We start from the raw sequence: 21,196 nt of genomic DNA on the forward strand, positions 1-21,196 counted from the left end.
AGTCAGAGTCGAATAAAATCTCATTTCAAGCTAGTTGTAATCCAAATCAGTTGCATCAAGAATCAGAGATTGTATTTCAGATACCAAGAGTTATTAAGATGAAAAAAACAAATCAGACAAGCATTGCAGGTTTTTTTGCGCCCAAGCGGCCTCGCCCAAGCGCTAATGAAGCAGCAAGTAGGCCTACAAGTAGTAACCCAGGTTCATCAGCTGACAGCTGCAAAAATCAAACGGAAGTAGATACGCATAGTTTGCCCGATATTTCTCCTCTCACAAAATTTCCGGAAGTTATGCCAAGAAACGACAACGGAGATCGATCCGCGCAAAAAGAATGGTTTTCTCAATATAACTGGTTAAGACTAAACGATGATGGAAGCTGCTACTGTTCCTTCTGTTACTGGGCCACTGCGAATAAACGTGTCAATGTCGGCACATCAACGCCATGGATATTGAGACGTTCAGCATGGAAAACTTTTCGCAAAGGAACCTCCTCTTTAGAGAAGCACAAAAATTCAGATTTACATCAACAATCTACAAATGTTCTAAACGTAAGTTAGCATAAGTGATAATTGCCACCACTGGTGGTGGTAGTAGAGTGGTATAGTAGTAGTAATGTCGTACGGTATTGTGGTAGTAGCCTGGTGGCCCACCAGGCATATTAATACAGTTAAAAGACGCTCAAGTGATGAAGTTTTGTAATCAATATGCGGAGAGGCCTCGTCAAGATGAATATCAGCGCAACATATAAAAAATAAGCTTGAAAATTAACTGTAGGCTACTATTAAATATTATTGTTTTGTACAGATCAGCCTCAGTGATTCACACAACCGTGCACGAATTTGCAGTCGCACCCAAGAAGAGCAACGCAAAAACAGGGTTGCATTATCAGCTATTTTTAATGCTATTCTTTTCTGTGGAAAATCATGTACACCATTACGGGGACATGGCGATGAAAAGATTTCATCCAACATCTGGAATCTCCTGAAGCTCCTTGGGATTTATAACAATGAAGTAATGTCTTACCTATCATCAGATGCTTGTGATAAATAGGCTACCTTTCACCAAAAATTCAAAACGAAATAATCAAAATTATCGGGGACAAAATTATCCGTCAAGTGATCTTTAACATCCGAAGTCAATCTCTGGGAGTCAATAAGTTTTACAATATTGATAAGTACGTATTTTCCATTATAGCCGATGAAACATCGGACATTTCCAACAAAGAACAATTAAGTATATGTTTCCGTTACTGCACAAGCTCTTTAGAAAGTGATGAAGTTTTCGTGGGTTTTTACGAAACACCGAAAACAGATGCGGAATCACTCTATAGAATCATCAATGATGTTCTTTTGCGGTATAACCTCAACTTCAACCAATTGAGAGGACAAGGGTACGACGGAGGGAGCAATATGGCAGGGAAGGTAACCGGTCTTCAAAAACGCATTGCCGATAAAAATCATAAGGCCTTGTATTTTCACTGTAGTGGCCATCAATTAAATTTAGCTGTACAGGATGCCTGTCATAACAACATCATTGCCAGTCAAGCGATGACACTCCTGAACGCAGTTATAAATTTTATACGAGATTCACCAAAACGTTGGAGTATTTTCAAGGGAATACTGGCGACAAACTCCGATCCTAATATAAGCAAGGTGAGTCAAATCAAACCACTCAGCGATACAAGATGGGTGTTAAGATTGGACGCCTTGAACTGCTTTTTGAGCCAATATCCCTCTATTCTGGAGTTTTTAGAAGAAATTGGGAATGACATGTCACAGTCTGGGTCTCTGGGAGCATTCGCGGTCGAGCTGTTGGCCACTTGCAAAGCTTGGAAAGATTTTGCAACTACTTTGGACTTCGCTCGCTACAACATCTCTTCCAAACTATTCACCCAGTTCACAAATCTTGTCAAGGTAGGAACGTAGTAGCTGGTGATGTTAGCGGTTGGATGGAATCGCTTGTAGAGACTCTGACTGCCGATAGCTCTTCTGCAGATAATGCTACATCATTTTACGAAGAATGCAAATCATATGCTTGTGACTTGAGGTTAGATCTCCCCAAAATTCCCCGGCAGTCTCGCAAGAACTTCACCGTTTCAGAAGACGAAATTGCTGTTTTCTACTCAAACGTCTACAAAAACATTCTGCAAACGGCGTCAGATGCAATCGTTAGCCGTTTCCCTTCTTTATCATACCGAATGGCAAATTTGCTACGAGAGCTGCTAGAGAATCCCACAATGAAAGAAGCCGATGTTACGAAAGTAACCAAATTTTATGATGGTGACTGGGAACGCAAGGATTTGCTGCGTGAACGCAAACAGTGGTTCGCTTGTTGCAAACGTGACGGTGATGTTGTGACAGTGAATACGCTACGTCAGAAATTCATTGCACAGCCGTCAATGGTCGATATAATGCCAAATATATATGCAGCTTTGGTAACTTACATTGTTATGCCGACTTCTTCCTGTGAAGCCGAACGTTCCTTTTCGTTATTACGACGCTTGAAGACCTACCTTCGCAGCACTCAAACGCAACAACGATTGAACAATTTGGCCGTTATAGGTAGTCATCACGAATTGGCGGAGAAATTAAACATGGAAGAACTTGTCACGGAGTTTGTTTCCAAGACAACGACCCGCAGAAACAAATTTGGATGTGATTAATTTATAGCAAGCCGCATTATAAGGCAGACGTGAACAAATTAAAGTCGAATATATTTCAATATTCAATGTAAGATCACTTTCGCCTCGCATGTAATACTTGTTTTCATTTCTATCTGATCGTTTGACATACCGCTGCAGTCTATTCGATTACACATATGACAAAGTTATCTTCTTTTATGTTGATTCGACGTTTCATGACGTAGGCTGCAGGCCTCGAAATTCCGGCGGTCATGGCGGACATGACCTCCGGAATGACCTTGAATGTCTGCCGAAGCCGACTCATTGGTCGGTCATAAATGACCGCCGCAAAATTCTTGACAAAAATAGAGCTAATGCAGCAAAAATATATTTTAAATTTGAATTGTTACAATTGTTTGTTTAACGCGAACAAATACGGAGCTGAAACAATTAATAGTAGAGGCAATTGCTTTAAAGATCACATTAGAGTAGCGTTGTTAACGAGCTGATGGCAAAAGTAGCCATTTTTACATCATTTCAACGCCTTGCACTGTTGCCTTGAAATAAAGTTGTCTGAAATTTCCGGCAGGATATGTATTCTAATTTTAACAATTAGGATTATTGCGTTACTTTGATCGTTTGTTAAAAAGAAACGTCACAGAGAAGCAAGTCTCAGCTGGGTTCCGCACGTGCACAGGCGAATGTGGCGACCTTATTCACGCTGATACTGATAGAAATTTAACACTAACACCATTGAGGGCTAACATTATTGCGCATTTGTCTGGACCGTCCTGAGCTGGAGATTTACGACCCCGCGCCAGCAGTAATCGCTCGGCACAACGATTTTATAACGCGAAAACCACGGAATAAGTGATCGTAGTTGCTTTCGTAATAAGGAAATTTGGATTGTTGTTTTCAATTGTGTTTATTGCGTCATTACACGACTGTCATTAACGCACTGATTTATTTGCAAGCAATCTGCTCCAGTATACTTCAGGGTCGGTTAATTAAGCCATCAACCATTGCAGAGTTATTCTGTTGTAGAAAATCTTCTACAAACACGACTACACAATACTGTAGTGTAATTTTGTGCAAAATCTACGTATGCAAAAAATATGTCCGGTTGAGATATTAAATGTCCGCTGAAAGGGCCAGTCCGGCAGGACATGCTTGATCGCCGGAAAAAAAGTACAAATTTCGAGGCCTGTAGGCTAAACAGTAAACATGGTTGAATTTACTATTAGATTGAGTCATTTGTTTTAACATTTTCCATCGGTCAGGTTTTCAATTGATTAGCCTATATTGACGATTTTCATAAGATAACTTAGAGCACCCCTAATTTTGTCAAATTTTTAAAAAAAATTACGCCAATGCATAGAATGTATATATATATTATAAATTCATCTCTCCAGTAGCAATGCAAGATAAATAAGGGAATTAGGCAAAAAAATATGCAAAATAAAGTGACCTAACAAATAAAAAGTAACCTAAAAACACAAAAGTTAACTTTTGGTAACTTTATAACTTACCCCACAACCATGAAATTTTGGTTCTACATTTCTTTTGTTTAATTGGTACAACTAAAAAAAGTACCTTTAGTGACAAAAAATCGCCCTAAATGACACAAATGTCGTACCATGCCTGTAAAACTTGAGAGAAGGGTAAGCTCTTGCCTTCCTAATAATTGTCAATCTGTTTTGAATTTTCATTTCAGGAAAGTAATCACTTAGTGTCAAGAAATGGCAAAATATACAATTGTTGAGTTTACAGGGGAAAATGCTGTTCAGGATGTACCAAGTCCATGGACAGTTATAAATGAGGTGAGCACCATTATTAAGTTGATGGACGACATTGGCTTAGTGGTTAATTTGGCTGCAAAGCAAACATTGGTAAATTGTTTGAAAATTTATTTTATCCAGTTTTGTGTCTTTGTTCAACAACATAGTAAAACCAATTCCACTTTTTGACAGGTGTTGATCTTGTGTATTTTTAAGCTAGTACAGTATACCAAATTCACTTAACTGGTTTATAAATGGCGTACTGACTGCTGGTATTAATTGCTATTACTTTGCAGACTACCAATTTAGGTCATTGTTATTGGCCACCATTTAGAGCAAGCTACCACGTTAAAAAATGCTCAATTGTGGATAAGGAGAAATGGACATTGTATGCAATAAGAGTCCTGGGTGTAATGGTAAGAAATAATATATTTTTATATTGCTACAAATTTTGTGTTTATGGCAAGAAGAACGTTTTGTAGTCAATTTCTTTATGACAAGTATTGATAACTTTTGCATGAAGTAAATTATTGATAACCTGATAACTATATTTAGTTTAGTCTAGCTGTTTATTTTTCAGATGACTATAAAATTGCTTTGGCGATGTCAGAGCAAGCAGAATACACTTCGAACTTGGAAGAAGAAGATCTGACCATCAGAAAGCGTAGGAAGAGAAGAGTAGAAGTCCTAAGTTCTTCTGACTCTGAAGGTTGATGATAAACAATTGATAAAATAAATAAGAAAAATTTATTGAATGTAGTTCTATATTTAATTTTAAATTTAATGTAGTTGTATATTTATGGATTTACAGTCACTAAACAAAGATATCAACACTCAACAGTCTGTTCCCCCTATGAGAGTTCGTCAGTAAGTACCTCCCGACGAACCCTCATAGAGGGAAACAGACTCTTGCGATCTTACTTTAGTGATTGTACATGTATAAATATGGCGCAAAGCTGTTTTGTGTTATTACCCGAAAACTTTAAGCTACACAGTTCCATATATACAGAGAGTGGTCAACGTACTTAGCACAGTAAGTTGATACTGGCTGAGGGAGAGACGCTGAAAACAATTCCGTGACAGTACATGTACAATCTTACAGTACACCCTTTGTTTGACCATATACCTGTGCTTAAACAAGTAGATATTATTAATGGAAGAGGGTAATTGGTTTTAGCGGCCCTCCCTCAGTCAGTCTTAACTGTGCTACCTAGTACCTACGTTGATTACTGAAATATCATAGACTGGCACAGTGGCACTGCTGTCTTATCTATATAGAACACTGCGTTGCAGTCAGTGTTGGATCTGTTTCTGCCCAGATTGCTTTTTTTCGCTGAGACTTATTTTATTAACCTCTGTTGTTAATCATGAAACGTCGTTTGACAACTGTTTTTTTTTGTTTCTGGCTGAGACTTTTTGGTAAATAACCTCTATTATAAACTAATTCCTTTCAATATACATATGCCGCTGTGGGATTTTAGAAATCTTCAAAAATGGCTGTCGATTTCACCGAGTCGAATTCTCCGAAATAGATTGTCCCAATTGTGGCAGACGGATTTTTTAATGCTAGGTACTACACAGAAAACATGTTCGTTGTAATTTGAAGTTTACGGTAAACTTCATTTTTTGTTTAGATAGCGATGATGATGAAGGACATCAGACAAAGAGGCTTACATTGAACTCTTCATTTTCTTTACCGATACCGCCACAATATGAAGACTGTACTCCATCAAGTACAGTAATTTTTCATAATTTCCTACCAATCTCTGCAAAGTTGAAACATGTCAATTAAATAAGTTTTTTTCTTATTTACACCAGGCAAGCCAGGATCGAGTACTGGAAAGAAACGTTACGCTCCATCTGAATTGCCATGTATGTATTTGCATGTATGTGTATTGTGGTTGAGATGACAATATTTTCTACATGGTTATAGCCAAGCCTATTCTAATCTGTATAGCAGTATGGTATTAACATGAGCTGACAACTTTGGTGTAGCGTTAACGTGCTGGCTTTGGAATCGAGAGGTGTCGAGTTCAAAACCTTCCAACACCAGATTGTTTCCTTGGGCAACGAACTTTACAACGATAACCTCTACCCAGTAATCCATCAGGAGTGATGGGTAGCATTAAATTCCAGTCACATTAGTTATAAATCCATTTGGAAACAGTTATACAGTCGACTCCATGGTGGGTGCAGACTGCAGAAGTTGTTCTACGCAGTGTCCTCTATTATTAGTGTGCAAGACGCTTTCCCACTCAGAAGGATAAAATGCAATCAATCAATCAATCAATCTGGAAATGTTGCAAGAGATTTGTAACATAATTTTTATTCAAAATATTGAAGAATTAATTAGCAACTGTAGCCGGTTACACCACTGTATTCTACTAATAACTTTTTTAGTGCGAAGTCTTGTGTCGTCACATAATAGACGGAATTTGATCACCGACGAACCATCTCTTGCACTAACTGGTGAGTGGTATGCTATTCTTGAGCGTGATTAGAATACAGTGCTACTTGATACCTTTTTCTTGTACAATGTACCCAGCACAGTTGTAGGCTACTCAATACAAGTACTTGATTGTAATTGATTTCAAACTGTTAAAGTTTTGACCGCATAGCTCATCGCAAAAATTTTACAGCATTTGAAGCCACAACGACGAGAATGCTCGACAAAATTGAAATGGACCTAAAATTTTTAAGTGCAAAGCTGATCAACATATTGGAGAACCAGCAAACGCAGATGGTATATTTGCACAAGCTGAGTACTTCGGCTGTTGCAGACCCTGAACCTGCAGATGTAAACCTGGCGCCATTTCGTGATGTCCTAAACTTTGAAGAGTTTTGTGGCAAGTTGGACAATAGTCAAGATTTCAAAAAGAACTTGGTATGCAGACATTATATTTTGAAGTACTTTACTTCGGCTATGTTTTTTCTTCGACATCATCTGCTTTAATTATCACTAATTTTTATTTAAACCATAGAGAAATAAAACAGAGTAGCCTTAGCGGGTTTAACGTAATGTATTACACACAAAAATATAACATAATTAAAATAAACTCTAACGTTTTCGACACGTACGTGTGTCCTCACCAGACAGTAGACCATGTCGTCCATGACTGCCCAATCCATCTACCACCACATGGAACGCTTGGACTGAAGACCCTGGATGACGAGACTGTCGAATGGCTGATGACATCATGCCCAAACATATAGTCCGGAAGAGGACAGCTCATACGACGAAGAAGATCAGAACATTGCAGATTTTAGTAATTCCTGATGAGGACACACGTACGTGTCGAAAACGTTTGAGTTTATTTTAATTATGTTATATTTTTGTGTGTAATACATTATGTTAAACCCGCTAAGATTACTCTGTTTTATATCTCTGGTTTAACAAAGCAAACTCTGTACCAAAGCTTTATAACTTTTATTTGTAGACTACTTTTCTCTGTGCGCTCGGAGGAAGAAATCCAGCAAGTTGTCTACGCTTGATGTTGAGGAAGATTGGGACAAGCGAACTTTGGTCCCAATATAGTTTGAAGGGGAAGAAAGGGAAAAAAGCCCTACAACCCCTTTCTATTTACTCCGTTATCACAAGTAAGCCATCACGTTAGCAATTTCGTTACCTTTTCCTGTTATGGGAGTGTTCACAATTGACATCAACCACATTATTTTCCCAACAATTTCAATTCTGTAGAGCAGGGTTACTCAACTAATGTTAACAATGTTCCAGGTTGACAAGTTGAACATTTTTAGCAGTCCGGTAAATAAGTTCTTTTCCACGCAACCACGAAAGTTAAATTATCTGTACCAAACCACTTTTTGAGGTAAAATGTAACTCGCATTGGATTTCTGAGAAAGTGTTGGGGAGTCTGGATGTCGCAGCCCCTCAGCAACTAGGATAATCTCAGTAAAAATTGCTTTTTCCCATTAGAAATCTGTTTAAAAAAGCCCTGAAACGTGGCAATGAGGTTATTCTTCCAAAAGCTTAAGGTTCACCATCAACACCCAGAAGGTCCGGATTCGAACCGCGATCCGCCAGTAGAGTAGCCCTGCTGTAGAGTGTCAACCTTTAGCTGTTGACAATAATTGTGAGCGCTCCTTAATTATTTTATATTATATTGTTTGATTGAAATACAACTTCTAAATAACTAAAGAGATATACTGTGATATACTAAAGTATGTCAAATTCATTCATTTTTTTATTTTTACGGTGCGGTTCGTCATAAACATACTTTACCTAATGGTTTTAAAGATAAAAAGAAAGATTAATGAATACCTTTTCTTTTTCAGAATGTTGGCTTACACTAAACAAAGATGGAAAACTACACCAACTTGATGGTGCAATCACGGATTTTTTTAAAATGCTCCAAAGGGTCTACAGGTAAATATAAGAACGTTTATCAGCGATTAAGGAATTTTCATTTAAGCCTAAGTTTTTATTTATTTGCCTAACGCATTTTTATCCTCCCGAGTACGCTGCTAGTGTTTACACTGTTCTTGTTTTTCAGAAACACAAGGAAAATGAAAACAAGATCCTGTCGGAACAGGACCAACTCTGCGAGCCGGACAGGGAAGCGAGCCAATTTGAGTGCTGACCTGACATTCCAACCTCGTGTAGGCTGGCTCGTCTACACCGACGACATTACGACATCACGGCCTCATGTACAGACAAACACTAATACAACCGTTGAGTTTTTCGCATTTTAAATACATGTTCTTTGATATGTAGTTTTTGAAGTTGAATACGTAGATAGCTGCAGTTAACAAGGACGATTTATACTGCAATTGATAAAAGTAATGGCACACAATACGCATAAGTTTTGTAGATTACAAATACAAATGTATTAAATTGTTGATTTCAGATACGCGGAAATTAAGTAGAATGTGGGTGTAAAAACACGTAAAATCCACCACCAAATATACGTGTAATACACGTGAAATAGTCTCGACACTTATACGTGTATTATACGTGAAAATTAACCTAAAATACACGATCCAAGGAACGTAGAATCTACGTGTCAAATACGAGGAAATTAGGTGTAATGCGGGTGTAAAACACGTAAAATCCACCACCAAATATACGTGGAAAACACGTGTATTAGTGTTGTCAGATACGCGGAAATCAGGTGGAATGCTGGTGTAAAACACGTAAAATCCACCACCAAATATACGTGGAAAACACGTGTATTAGTGTTGTCAGATACGAGAAAATTAGGTGGAATGCGGGTGTAAAACACGTAAAATCCACCACGAAATATACGTGTAATACACGTGAAATAGTGTCGACACATATGCGTGTATTATACGTAAAAATTAACGTATAATACACGACACAAGGTACGTAGAATCTACGTGTAATACACGTAAAATTTCTAGCTGGGTATTAGGCTACCGTAATGATGATTATAAATTTCAGATTGAGAAAATATCTTTTAAAGCTTGAGGAGTAGAGTGGTTCAAAAAAATTCAAGTTTCTCGGAATCTTCCACAAGGCTTAAAATGTGCCATTTCCCCAAAGAAGTGCCCTTGCAAAAAATTAGACTGGTTGGAGGACGTTTGAAGGTCAATCAGATTTTCCATTTTTTACCACATGATGCATAAAACATCATTTTTTTAATATTCTTCTGTTCAAAGATATTCAAAGGCAAAACTTACAACGCACAATGCAAGGTGGATGGCAAAGGCCATCTACTCTCTGAAGATGTTTCTGTTCCTGGACCAGTTCAAACTAAAAACTAGAGAGATCACTGGTTTATCCCAGTTTTGTCACTTTGTGGCTCTTGTTTATGCATGGTAGGCTACTTGCAAGAGGCTCCATTAGCTACAAGAGCTCCCAACAACGATTTGAAACATCTCGACCTCCTTCACCACTAGCCTACCCAATATGTCATATCAAGAAAGCAGCTGTGAAGGCTCTCCAACGTCACTTGTGGTATTTTTCTGACTAGACTATCTTGCTCTGTTTGATGATCGTGTTGATGACAGAACCAAAACAGCAACGGTGACAAACTTGGCACGATCACCACATCCAAACATTGAGGCGGCTGGACGGGACAGGATTCGACCCAGCCCCGGATTTAGGAGGGGGGCAGAGGGTGCAGGTGCCCCGGGCCCCCAACTTTTAAAGGGCCCCCTAAGTGGAAAAATGTGATTTTGTGTTGTTATGTTTTTTCTTTCAGCCTTTAAAGTTTCAGCAAAATGCTATGCAGTGCTGGATTCATGCTACTGTAGACGTAGAGGTGGATTTTGCATGGGGCCCCCGTCAGCGAAATCCGGCCCGGACTACTACGCCACTCACTAAGAATGCAGCTTTTTAAGAGGTATGTTAGGCTTTCCGTGAGCGCTCGGAGTATCGAACACGGCCGGTTGAGTGAGACACCAGTGCACTAACCACTACGGCACTCAGCGAGAATGCAGCTTTTTAAGAGTTATGTTAGACTTTGCGTGACACTACCGAGTATCGAACATGGGACGGTTGAGTGAGGCACCACTGCACTAACCGCTAAGCCAATCTATGCGCAATGCGAATGTAGCCTTTTAAGAGTTATGTTAGACTTTCCGTGACAGCACCGACTCACCAACACGGGCCGTTTGAGTGAGACACCACTTCACTAACAACTACGCCACTCAGTGAGAATGTAGCTTTTCAAGAGTTATGTTACACTTTCTCTGACACTACCGAGTATCGAACACGGACCGCTTGAGTGAGGCACCACTGCACTAACCGCTAAGCCAATCTATGCGCAATGCGAATGTAGCCTTTTAAGAGTTATATTAGACTTCCTGTGACAACACCGCCGGTTCAAGAGTTATGTTAGACTTTCCGTGACACCGCCGAGTATCGAACACGGGCCGCTTGAGTGAGGCACCACTGCACTAACCGCTAAGCCAATCTATGAGCAATGCGAATGTAGCCTTTTAAGAGTTATGTTACACTTCCCGGTGCCGCACCGACTATCGAACACGGGCCGGTTGAGTGAGACACCACTTCACTTACCACTACGCCACTCAATGAAAATGTAGCTTTTTAAAAGGTATGTTAGACTTTCCTGTCACTACCGAGTATTGAACACGGGCCGCTTGAGTGAGGCACCACTGCACTAACCGCTAAGCCAATCTATGCGCAATGCGAATGTAAGCTTTTAAGAGTTTTGTTAGACTTCCCGTGACTGCACCGACTATCGAACACGGCCGGTTGAGTGAGACACCACTTTACTAACCACTACGCCACTCAGTGAGAATGTAGCTTTTTAAGAGTTATGTTGAACTTTCCCTGTCACTACCGAGTATCGAACACGGGCCGCATGAGTGAGGCACCACTGCACTAACCGCTAAGCCAATCTATGCGCACTGCGAAAGAAGCTTTTTAAGAGTTATGTTAGACTTCAGTGACAACACCGACTATCGAACACCGCCGGTTCAAGAGTTATGTTAGACTTTCCCTGACACTACCGAGTATGGAACACGGGCCGCTTGAGTGAGGCACCACTGCACTAACCACTAAGCCAATCTATGCGCAATGCGAATGTAGACTTTTAAGAGTTATGTTACACTTCAGTGACAACACCGACTATCGAACACCGCCGGTTCAAGAGTTATGTTAGACTTTCCCTGACACTACCGAGTATGGAACACGGGCCGCTTGAGTGAGGCACCATTGCACTAACTGCTAAGCCAATCTATGCGAAATGCGAATGTAGACTTTTAAGAGTTATATTAGACTTCTTGGGACCGCACCGACTATCGAACACCGGCGGTTGAGTGAGACACCACTTCACTAACCACTACGCCACTCAGTGAGAATGTAGCTTTTTAGGAGTAGTATTAGACTTTCCGTGTCACTACCGAGTATCGAACACGGGCCGCTTGAGTGAGGCACCACTGCACTAACCGCTAAGACAATCTATGCGCAATGCGAATGTAGCATTTTAAGAGTTATGTTAGACTTTCCGTGACACTACCGAGTGTCGAACACGGGCCGCTTGAGTGAGGCACCACTGCACTAACCGCTAAGCCAATCTATGCGCAATGCGAATGTAGCCTTTTAAGAGTTATGTTAGACTTCCCTTGACCGCATCGACCATCAAGCACCGCCGGTTGAGTGAGACACCACTTCACTTACCACTACGCCACTCAGTGAGAATGCAGCCTTTTAAGAGTTATGTTAGACTTTTCCTGTCCTTAACCAAGTATCGAACACCGGCCGCTTGAGTGAGGCACCACTGCACTAACCGCTAAGCCAATCTATGCGCAATGCGAATGTAGCCTTTTAAGAGTTATGTTAGACTTTCCTTGACACTACCGAGTGTCGAACACGGGCCGCTTGAGTGAGGCACCACTGCACTAACTGCTAAGCCAATCTATGCGCAATGCGAAGGAAGCTTTTTAAGAGTTATGTTAGACTTCAGTGACAACATCGACTACCGAACACCGCCGGTTGAGTGAGGCACCACTTCACTAACCGCTAAGCCAATCTATGCGCAATGCGAATGTAGCCTTTTAAGAGTTATGTTAGACTTCCGGTGACCGCTCCGACCATCGAGCACCGCCGGTTGAGTGAGACACCACTGCACTTACCACTACGCGACACCACTAGTGAGACACCACTGAATGTAAGATTTTAAGAGTTATGTTAGACTTCCCGTGACTGCACAGACTATCGAACACGGCCGCTTGAGTGAGACACCACTTTACTAACCACTACGCACTACGCCACTCAGTGAGAATGTAGGTTTTTAAGAGTTATGTTAGACTTTCCGTGACACTACCGAGTATCGAACACGGGCCGCTTGAGTGAGGCACCACTGCACTAACCGCTAAGCCAATCTGTGCGCAATGCGAATGTAGCCTTTTAAGAGTTATGTTAGACTTTCCGTGACACTACCGAGTATCGAACACGGGCCGCTTGAGTGAGGCACCACTTCACTAACCGCTAAGCCAATCTATGCGCAATGCGAATGTAGCCTTTTAAGAGTTATGATAGACTTCCGGTGACCGCAACGACCATCGAGCACCGCCGGTTGAGTGAGACACCACTTCACTTACCACTACGCCACTCAGTGAGAATGCAGCTTTTTAAGAGTTATGTTAGACTTTCCCTGTCACTACCGAGTATCGAACACGGGCCGCTTGAGTGAGGCACCACTGCACTAACCGCTAAGCCAATCTATGCGCACTGCGAAGGAAGCTTTTTAAGAGTTATGTTAGACTTCAGTGACAACATCGACTACCGAACACCGCCGGTTCAAGAGTTATGTTAGACTTTCCCTGACACTACCGAGTATGGAACACGGGCCGCTTGAGTGAGGCACCATTGCACTAACCACTACGCCAATCAGTGAGAATGTAGCTTTTCAAGAGTTATGTTAGACTTTTCCTGACACTACCGAGTATCGAACACGGGCCGCTTGAGTGAGGCACCATTGCACTAACCACTACGCCAATCAGTGAGAATGTAGCTTTTCAAGAGTTATGTTAGACTTTTCCTGACACTACCGAGTATCGAACACGGGCCGCTTGAGTGAGGCGCCACTGCACTAACTGCTAAGCCAATCTATGCGCAATGCGAATGTAGACTTCTAAGAGTTATATTAGACTTTCTGGGACCGCATCGACTATCGAACACCGCCGGTTGAGTGAGGCACCACTTCACTAACCGCTAAGCCAATCTATGCGCAATGCGAATGTAGACTTCTAAGAGTTATATTAGACTTTCTGGGACCGCATCGACTATCGAACACCGCCGGTTGAGTGAGGCACCACTTCACTAACCGCTAAGCCAATCTATGCGCAATGCGAATGTAGCCTTTTAAGAGTTATGTTAGACTTCCGGTGACCGCTCCGACCATCGAGCACCGCCGGTTGAGTGAGACACCACTGCACTTACCACTACGCCACTCAGTGAGAATGCAGCTTTTTAAGAGTTATGTCCTGTCACTACCGAGTATCGAACACGGGCCGCTTGAGTGAGGCACCATTGCACTAACCACTACGCCAATCAGTGAGAATGTAGCTTTTCAAGAGTTATGTTAGACTTTCCCTGACACTACCGAGTATCGAACACGGGCCGCTTGAGTGAGACACCACTGCACTAACCGCTAAGCCAATCTATGCGCAATGCGAATGTAGCCTTTTTATGAGTTATGTTATACTTCCGTGACCGCACCGACTATCGAACACCGGCGGTTGAGTGAGACACCACTTCACTAACTGAACAAAGACGGTTATTTTTCTTAAATGTATTAACAAAAGAAAAATGATCGAATCGCAATTTCTGCAACAACATACACAACGTAAGATTGTTAAACTCAACACTAGAACTAGAACAAAAGAAGCTGTTGTTCGCTAGCCTGCCAGAATGAAATGATACGAATAGAACAGAGTACTGCCTCGCGGAGTACACGTGACAAAAGGAGTGCAAAAGTAATCAAGGAAGCATGCTAACTGCAGGCATTTGTGCATCCCCCCCAGCTCGTAAGGCGAAACTGTAGACTTACGAGCTCGAACCCATGATTACCCATTGACCAGAGGATGCGTCTAAATCCAATGCCGGCCGTCGGGACCGCGTAGAACGGCGCAAAACAGGCGATTTTTCAATATGAGGGACTCCACTTGTGGGTTCGGTTGGTTCCACTGAATCGAAAGGTAGCGGCTGCTTTGGAGGTTCCGGTGAGTGCTGTGGCTCACAAAGCTTCGGGCTTGAGGCTGGTGTGGGGCAGGAGAGTGCAGGCGGACTGTGATCTGCATCGAGAGGCAACATCGGTGATTCTCCAATTTCTGGGCTAGGGCCTATCTCGAGATGCGGAGGGTGGGGAGGGCAGTAGTCCGTTTCAGGAGGCTGGGCAAAAGAAGATGATGGGAGGCTCTGTGGGTGAGCATTGATGTTTGGTTGAGGAGGGATGGGATCGGCACATGCTTTAGTATGTGGAATTACTCGCAAGAAACGTCGATTCCGTTTTGTGATTCTGCCCGACCCGTCAACTTTCACTACATATTTGTCATGCGGCAACGTTTCGACAACCATTCCCACTTTGTCCCATTTTCGAGGATAGTTACCGTTTTGGTTTTGGATAAATACGCGGTTTCCACATTGTAAAGTACGTAAAGGACGAGTATGCTGAGACAGCGCCTTATCGGTTCGACCAGCTCGCAGACGAAGGGCGTCTTCCTTTGCCTTCCATGTATCCCGCCATGTACGACGAATGTGACGATTGGAGAACTTGACTAGGCGGTTTACAAAACCGAATGCGTCGCGCAGAGGGTGACCGAACACGATCTCTGCTGGAGAGATATCACAGTCAGGATCAGGTGTGATACGCAACTGTAACAATGCACGTAAGAAGGAATCGTTGTTCAGGTCTCCGTTTGGGCTCACATTAGTCATGAGCAAGCGTTTGACAGTTTTGACAGCCACCTCAGCTCGACCATTAGATTGAGGGAAGTAAGATGACGATATGCGGTGCTGCACACCCCAACTCTTAAGAAAGAGTTCAGTAACGGCAGCAGTAAATTCGGGACCCCCATCTGTAGATATTTCCTCAGGAACACCAAACGTGGCAAAGTACGAGCGCAAAAGTTGAGTCAAAGCAGCTGCTCCTGCGGCACTCGATCCTGATGGCGTGGCAAATACATCCGACCACCCCGAGAATCTGTCCCCAATGACCAAAAAGTGACGGCCCCCATAGTCAAAATAATCTGCAAAAATTTTCTTTAGATTAACCTTATCCTATTGCGATTCGATCATGAACAAAGACGGTTATTTTTCTTAAATGTATTAACAAAAGAAAAATGATCGAATCGCAATTTCTGCAACAAAATACACAACGTAAGATTGTTAAACTCAACACTAGAACTAGAACAAAAGAAGCTGTTGTTCGCTAGCCTGCCAGAATGAAATGATACGAATAGAACAGAGTACTGCCTCGCGGAGTACACGTGACAAAAGGAGTGCAAAAGTAATCAAGGAAGCATGCTAACTGCAGGCATTTGTGCACTAACCACTACGCCACTCAGTGAGAATGTAGCTTTTTAAGAGTTATGTTAGACTTTCCCTGACGCTACCGAGTATCGAACACGGGCCGCTTCTATGCGCAATGCGAATGTAGCCTTTTAAGAGTTATATTAGACTTCTTGGGACCGCTCCGACTATCGAACACGGGCAGCTTGAGTGAGACACCACTTCACTAACCACTACGCCACTCAGTGAGAATGTAGATTTTTAAGAGTTATGTTAGACTTTCCCTGTCACTACCGAGTATCGAACACGGGCCGCTTGAGTGAGGCACCACTGCACTAACCGCTAAGCCAATCTATGCGCAATGCGAATGTAGCCTTTTAAGAGTTATATTAGACTTCTTGGGACCGCACCGACTATCGAACACGGGCAGCTTGAGTGAGACACCACTTCACTAACCACTACGCCACTCAGTGAAAATGTAGATTTTTAAGAGTTATGTTAGACTTTCCCTGTCACTACCGAGTATCGAACACGGGCCGCTTGAGTGAGACACCACTTCACCAACCACTACGCCACTCAGTGAGAATGTAGCTTTTTAAGAGTAATGTTAGACTTTCCCAGACACTACCGATTATGGAACACGGGCCGCTTGAATGAGGCACCACTGCACTAACCGCTAAGCCAATGTATGCGCAATGCGAATGTAGCCTTTTAAGAGTTATGTTAGACTTTCGTGACAACACCGACTATCGAACACCGCCGGTTCAAGAGTTATGTTAAACTTTCCGTGACACTACCGAGTATCGAACACGGGCCGCTTGAGTGAGGCACCACTGCACTAACCGCTAAGCCAATCTATGCGCAATGCGAATGTAAGCTTTTAAGAGTTATCTTAGGCTTCCCGGGACCGCTCCGACTATCGAACACCCCCGGTTGAGTGAGACACCACTTCACTAACCACTACGCCACTCAGTGAGAATGTAGATTTTTAAGAGTTATGTTAGACTTTCCCTGAAACTACCGAGTATCGAACACGGGCCGCATGAGTGAGGCACCACTGCACTAACCACTAAGTCAATCTATGCGCAATGCGAATGTAGCCTTCTAAAAGTTGTAGTTCTAGAGTTATGTTAAACTTTCTGTGACACTACCCAGCATGGAAAACATGCCGCTTGAGTGAGGCACCACTGCACTCACCGCTAAGCCAATGTATGCGCAATGCGAATGTAGCCTTTTAAGAGTTATGTTAGACTTCCTGTGACAACACCGACTATCGAACACCGCCGGTTGAGTGAGACATCACTTCAATAACCACTACGCCACTCAGTGAGAATGTAGTTTTTTAAGAGTTATGTTAGACTTTCCCTGACACTACCGAGTATCTAACACGGGCCGCTTGAGTGAGGCACCACTGCACTAACCACTAAGCCAATCTATGCGCAATGAGAATGTAGCCTTTTAGGATTTATGTTAGACTTCCGTGACAACACCGACTAAACGAACACCGCCATTTCAAGTGTTATGTTAGACTTTCTGAGACACTACCGAGTATCGAACACGGGCCGCTTGAGTGAGGGCCGGTTGAGTGAGACATCACTTAACTAACCACTACGCCACTCAGTGAGAATGTAGCCTTTTAAGAGTTATGTTAGACTTTCCCTGACACTACCGAGTATCGAACACGGGCCGCACGAGTGAGGCACCACTGCACTAACTGCTAAGCCAATCTATGCGCAATGCGAATGTAGCCTTTTAAGAGTTATGTTAGACTTCCCGTGACAGCACCGAGTCACCAACACGGGCCGTTTGAGTGAGACACCACTTCACTAACCACTATGCCACTCAGTGAGAATGTAGCTTTTTAAGACTTATGTTAGACTTTGCGTGACACCACCGATTATTATCGAACACCGCCGGTTTAAGAGTTATGTTAGACTTTGCGTAACACTACCAAGTATGGAACACGGGCCGCTTGAGTGAGGCACCACTGCACTAACCGATAAGCCAATCTAGGCTATGCGCAATGCGAATGTAGTCTTTTTAGAGTTATGTCAGACTTCCCGTGACACTGAGCATCGAACACCGCCGGTAGAGTGAGACACCACTTCACTGACTACTACCAGGCCCGGATTTAGGGGGTGGGCAGAGGGTGCAGGTGCCCCGGGCCTCCCGACTTTTAAAAGCCCCCCAAGTGGAAAAATGTGATTTTGTGTTATTTTTTCTCTTTCAGCCTTTAAAGTGTCAACAAAATGCCATGCAGTGCTGGACTGATGCTACTGTAGACGTAGAGGCGATAGAATTTTTTGCACGGGGGCTCCCCGATCTGAAATTGCTCCGGGCCCCTCGTCAGCTAAATCCGACCACCAATCTTCAATAGAGTCATTCATAACAAGTCGGTCATTAAAGCTATTTTATCTGCTTTGCACAAATGGTAACAAAGAAGCAGGAGCATTCCTTGCAAATTCTCCCATAGGCCTACCTCTGGGCATCAGACCCGGCATAGGCCTACAATAAATTTAAAGCCAGTGTCAGTCTCCTGAAAGTGGTTAATGACACAGCCGAGCGAGGAATTGCACTAATTCAGCTCTAATCAAACATAAGACTCTAAAACAGTACCTACTGCAGTTAGCAAGCACCCACAGGAAAATATTTCCGGTGCTTGAAATGAGACTGTGATGAAAACAGAGGCCGAATGTCATATCTGATTAAAGCCTTTCCTTCCCAGTGGTGCCGTTCGGCAACACTAAATAAAAAAAAAAATTTTTTTCTCATTTTTCAGTCAATACTACCCCATGAGAGCTTTAGAAAAATTTTCCAGCCCAAAATAATTTCGGGAGGGTTAACACCACAGTCTTTGACGCTAACATTGTATTTTAATTCATTTATCGTGATATTGATGTCTCTTCGTGATAAAAGGAAAATTGTATTATGTTTAAACTTATTTAACCTACCTGTTTGCTGTAGGGTTTGACATAGGCAGAATGTGGTAAAAAAGTGAAAATCTGATTGACCTTCAATCAGTCTAATTTTTTTGCAAGGGCACTTCTATGGGAAAATGGAACATTTTAAGCCTTGTGCAGGAAGATCCCCAGAAACTTGTATTTTTTGAACCACCCTATTGAGGAGGTTTCGCATAGGCTACTCGTGGTAGCGTGGAGCCAACAAGGGAGACGAGCCATTAAGGCTTTGCTGTTTTATTAGTTGAGTAATTTCAGCTCCTTTCCAGGACTAGCGTTGAAGACGTCAGAATGGCAATCAACTGCCAGGTAGGCTATACGAAGAAGTTCTCCTAATTAGCGGAAAGAAATTCGTTTTTTTTTTCGCTCAGCCGTTGCGAACGACATCGGAAAGTACCTTACGTTAGTAGCCTACCCTAAAATCATTCCTCTGCTGAGTGCCAATCAAGAATAAAGTTAAGAAGGCTACCATATTTAAAAGGTCTTTGGTATGACCCGATGGGAATCAAACCCACATAACTTGTACGTTAACGCAGAGGTCACCAACTGGCGGCCCGCGGAAGGTATCAGCGTACAAGTATAACCAAACATACTTTTCTTGAGAAGTTAAAGAGCACGAAAGCAAAAAATACTTTCCGGGAAGCATATTTTCGCTTTGTATACAATTCCACCGACCAATCAGATTATAGTTCTAGGTAGGGGTTGCTTAAAAGTTATTCCAATGCGATGTCCAGCCACACTGTCCCAGTGGTTGATTAAAAGGTCTGTTTTCAAATTGTCTGTAAGCATAGGGTTGCTTATTTTAAGTTTGTAAATGTCATGTGAACACTAGTGTGCGTTTCACCGTTATTGTGTTTCACGAGCATGGTTCTCTTTATGCAAGTTTTTGTTGGCAAAATAGGTCACTGTGCCAACTCAATTTATAATAAATTGGCAAAATATTATATATAAATTTAAAGACTTTTTCTGATTGTCTTATGAAAATATTTAGCTTAGTAGGCTACTGCAAAATACATAGCCTATATAATATATTTTAAAGAAATATGGAACGCTTCACGATTTTAGGTGTCATCCTTACGCAGGGGCGATGCTAATCTTCTCTGTATCGTTCCAATTTTAGTACATGTACTGCCGAAGCAAGTACTGCAAAATGTTGTTAATCAACAAATTCTTGCCACGCTGATAAGCATCGCAAGTGACAGTTGTCTACAAGAAAGGCGGTTTTATAGACTCTCACAAAAAGGATGAAAAACCAACTCACTTCTTTTTTAGAGGGAAGACTGTTCATGATTTACGATAGAATTACAATTTTTCGGTGATTTCCACAAGCGTTTGTTTCATGGTGCCTGGTTTCTTTTTCCCTGTTATTGAAGCCTATTTTTCGATATGTTTGCAGGTCACTATTGTTGCATGTATTGGGATGTGTCAAACATTTCCTTGTTTACTGAAATTGTTAATTGGAAGATATCTTTTGTGAAGCGAAGTGACAACACCACTCTTGCTTGGCGTCGAATATTCTGATGAAACCGATCGCCTCGCTATAAATGCGCAAAACAAGTGGCCTCGTTTATTAGGCATTGTTAAAAAAGTCAAAAGTGTTGTAAAAGGAGCTTGGCCTGGCAGTAGCGTTGTTCGATAAATTTTGTTACTGCGGTATTCTAACATAAATATTAACAACATGTAACGCTGGATACTGGGTACGAAATGCGTTCTTTTCTAGCATAAGAGTCAATCTACCTAAAATTTTATTAGTGCGGCCCGCCACAGCTCTCCTTAATGCCAAAGCGGCCCGCATGCAAAAAAGGTTGATGACCCCTGCGTTAAAGCATGCTTTCTATTGTTGTCTATGGGCTTTCCTCTCAACTTTCCCTCCAAATTACAG

At 42.1% G+C, this 21,196-nt stretch overlaps 2 protein-coding genes and 1 non-coding gene across 5 annotated transcripts; 2 read left to right on the plus strand and 1 right to left on the minus strand.

Annotated features, from left to right (window-relative positions):
* Nucleotides 1-442: 442 nt before the first annotated feature.
* Nucleotides 443-1,925, plus strand: LOC145776821 (zinc finger MYM-type protein 1-like). Its single transcript, XM_082588043.1, has 2 exons — nucleotides 443-548; nucleotides 1,195-1,925. The coding sequence occupies exons 1-2, from the start codon at nucleotides 443-445 to the stop codon at nucleotides 1,923-1,925; spliced, it is 837 nt and encodes a 278-aa protein (XP_082444169.1).
* On the plus strand, nucleotides 1,344-9,129 carry LOC145777360 (uncharacterized). Of its 3 annotated transcripts, XM_082588726.1 has the most exons (11): nucleotides 1,344-1,421; nucleotides 4,391-4,440; nucleotides 4,695-4,814; nucleotides 4,964-5,107; nucleotides 6,033-6,131; nucleotides 6,217-6,270; nucleotides 6,799-6,867; nucleotides 7,038-7,282; nucleotides 7,836-7,995; nucleotides 8,692-8,782; nucleotides 8,910-9,129. In XM_082588726.1, the coding sequence occupies exons 3-11, from the start codon at nucleotides 4,778-4,780 to the stop codon at nucleotides 9,106-9,108; spliced, it is 1,098 nt and encodes a 365-aa protein (XP_082444852.1). In that variant the 5' UTR covers nucleotides 1,344-1,421; nucleotides 4,391-4,440; nucleotides 4,695-4,777; the 3' UTR covers nucleotides 9,109-9,129. The 3 variants fall into 3 exon arrangements, with proteins under 3 accessions (XP_082444852.1, XP_082444851.1, XP_082444853.1); XM_082588725.1 differs by lacking the exon at nucleotides 1,344-1,421 and having other exon boundaries at nucleotides 2,825-4,440; XM_082588727.1 differs by lacking the exon at nucleotides 1,344-1,421 and having other exon boundaries at nucleotides 2,827-4,440; nucleotides 4,979-5,107.
* An 11,222-nt stretch (nucleotides 9,130-20,351) lies between these two features.
* Nucleotides 20,352-20,458, minus strand: LOC145777785 (U6 spliceosomal RNA). The gene has a single exon (XR_014290361.1). It is a non-coding gene; the product is annotated as a U6 spliceosomal RNA (small nuclear RNA).
* Between the last annotated feature and the right edge of the window lie 738 nt (nucleotides 20,459-21,196).

The sequence above is a fragment of the Aplidium turbinatum genome, chromosome 9, assembly GCF_918807975.1.
Source record: "Aplidium turbinatum chromosome 9, kaAplTurb1.1, whole genome shotgun sequence".
NCBI classification, from domain to species: domain Eukaryota; kingdom Metazoa; phylum Chordata; class Ascidiacea; order Aplousobranchia; family Polyclinidae; genus Aplidium; species Aplidium turbinatum.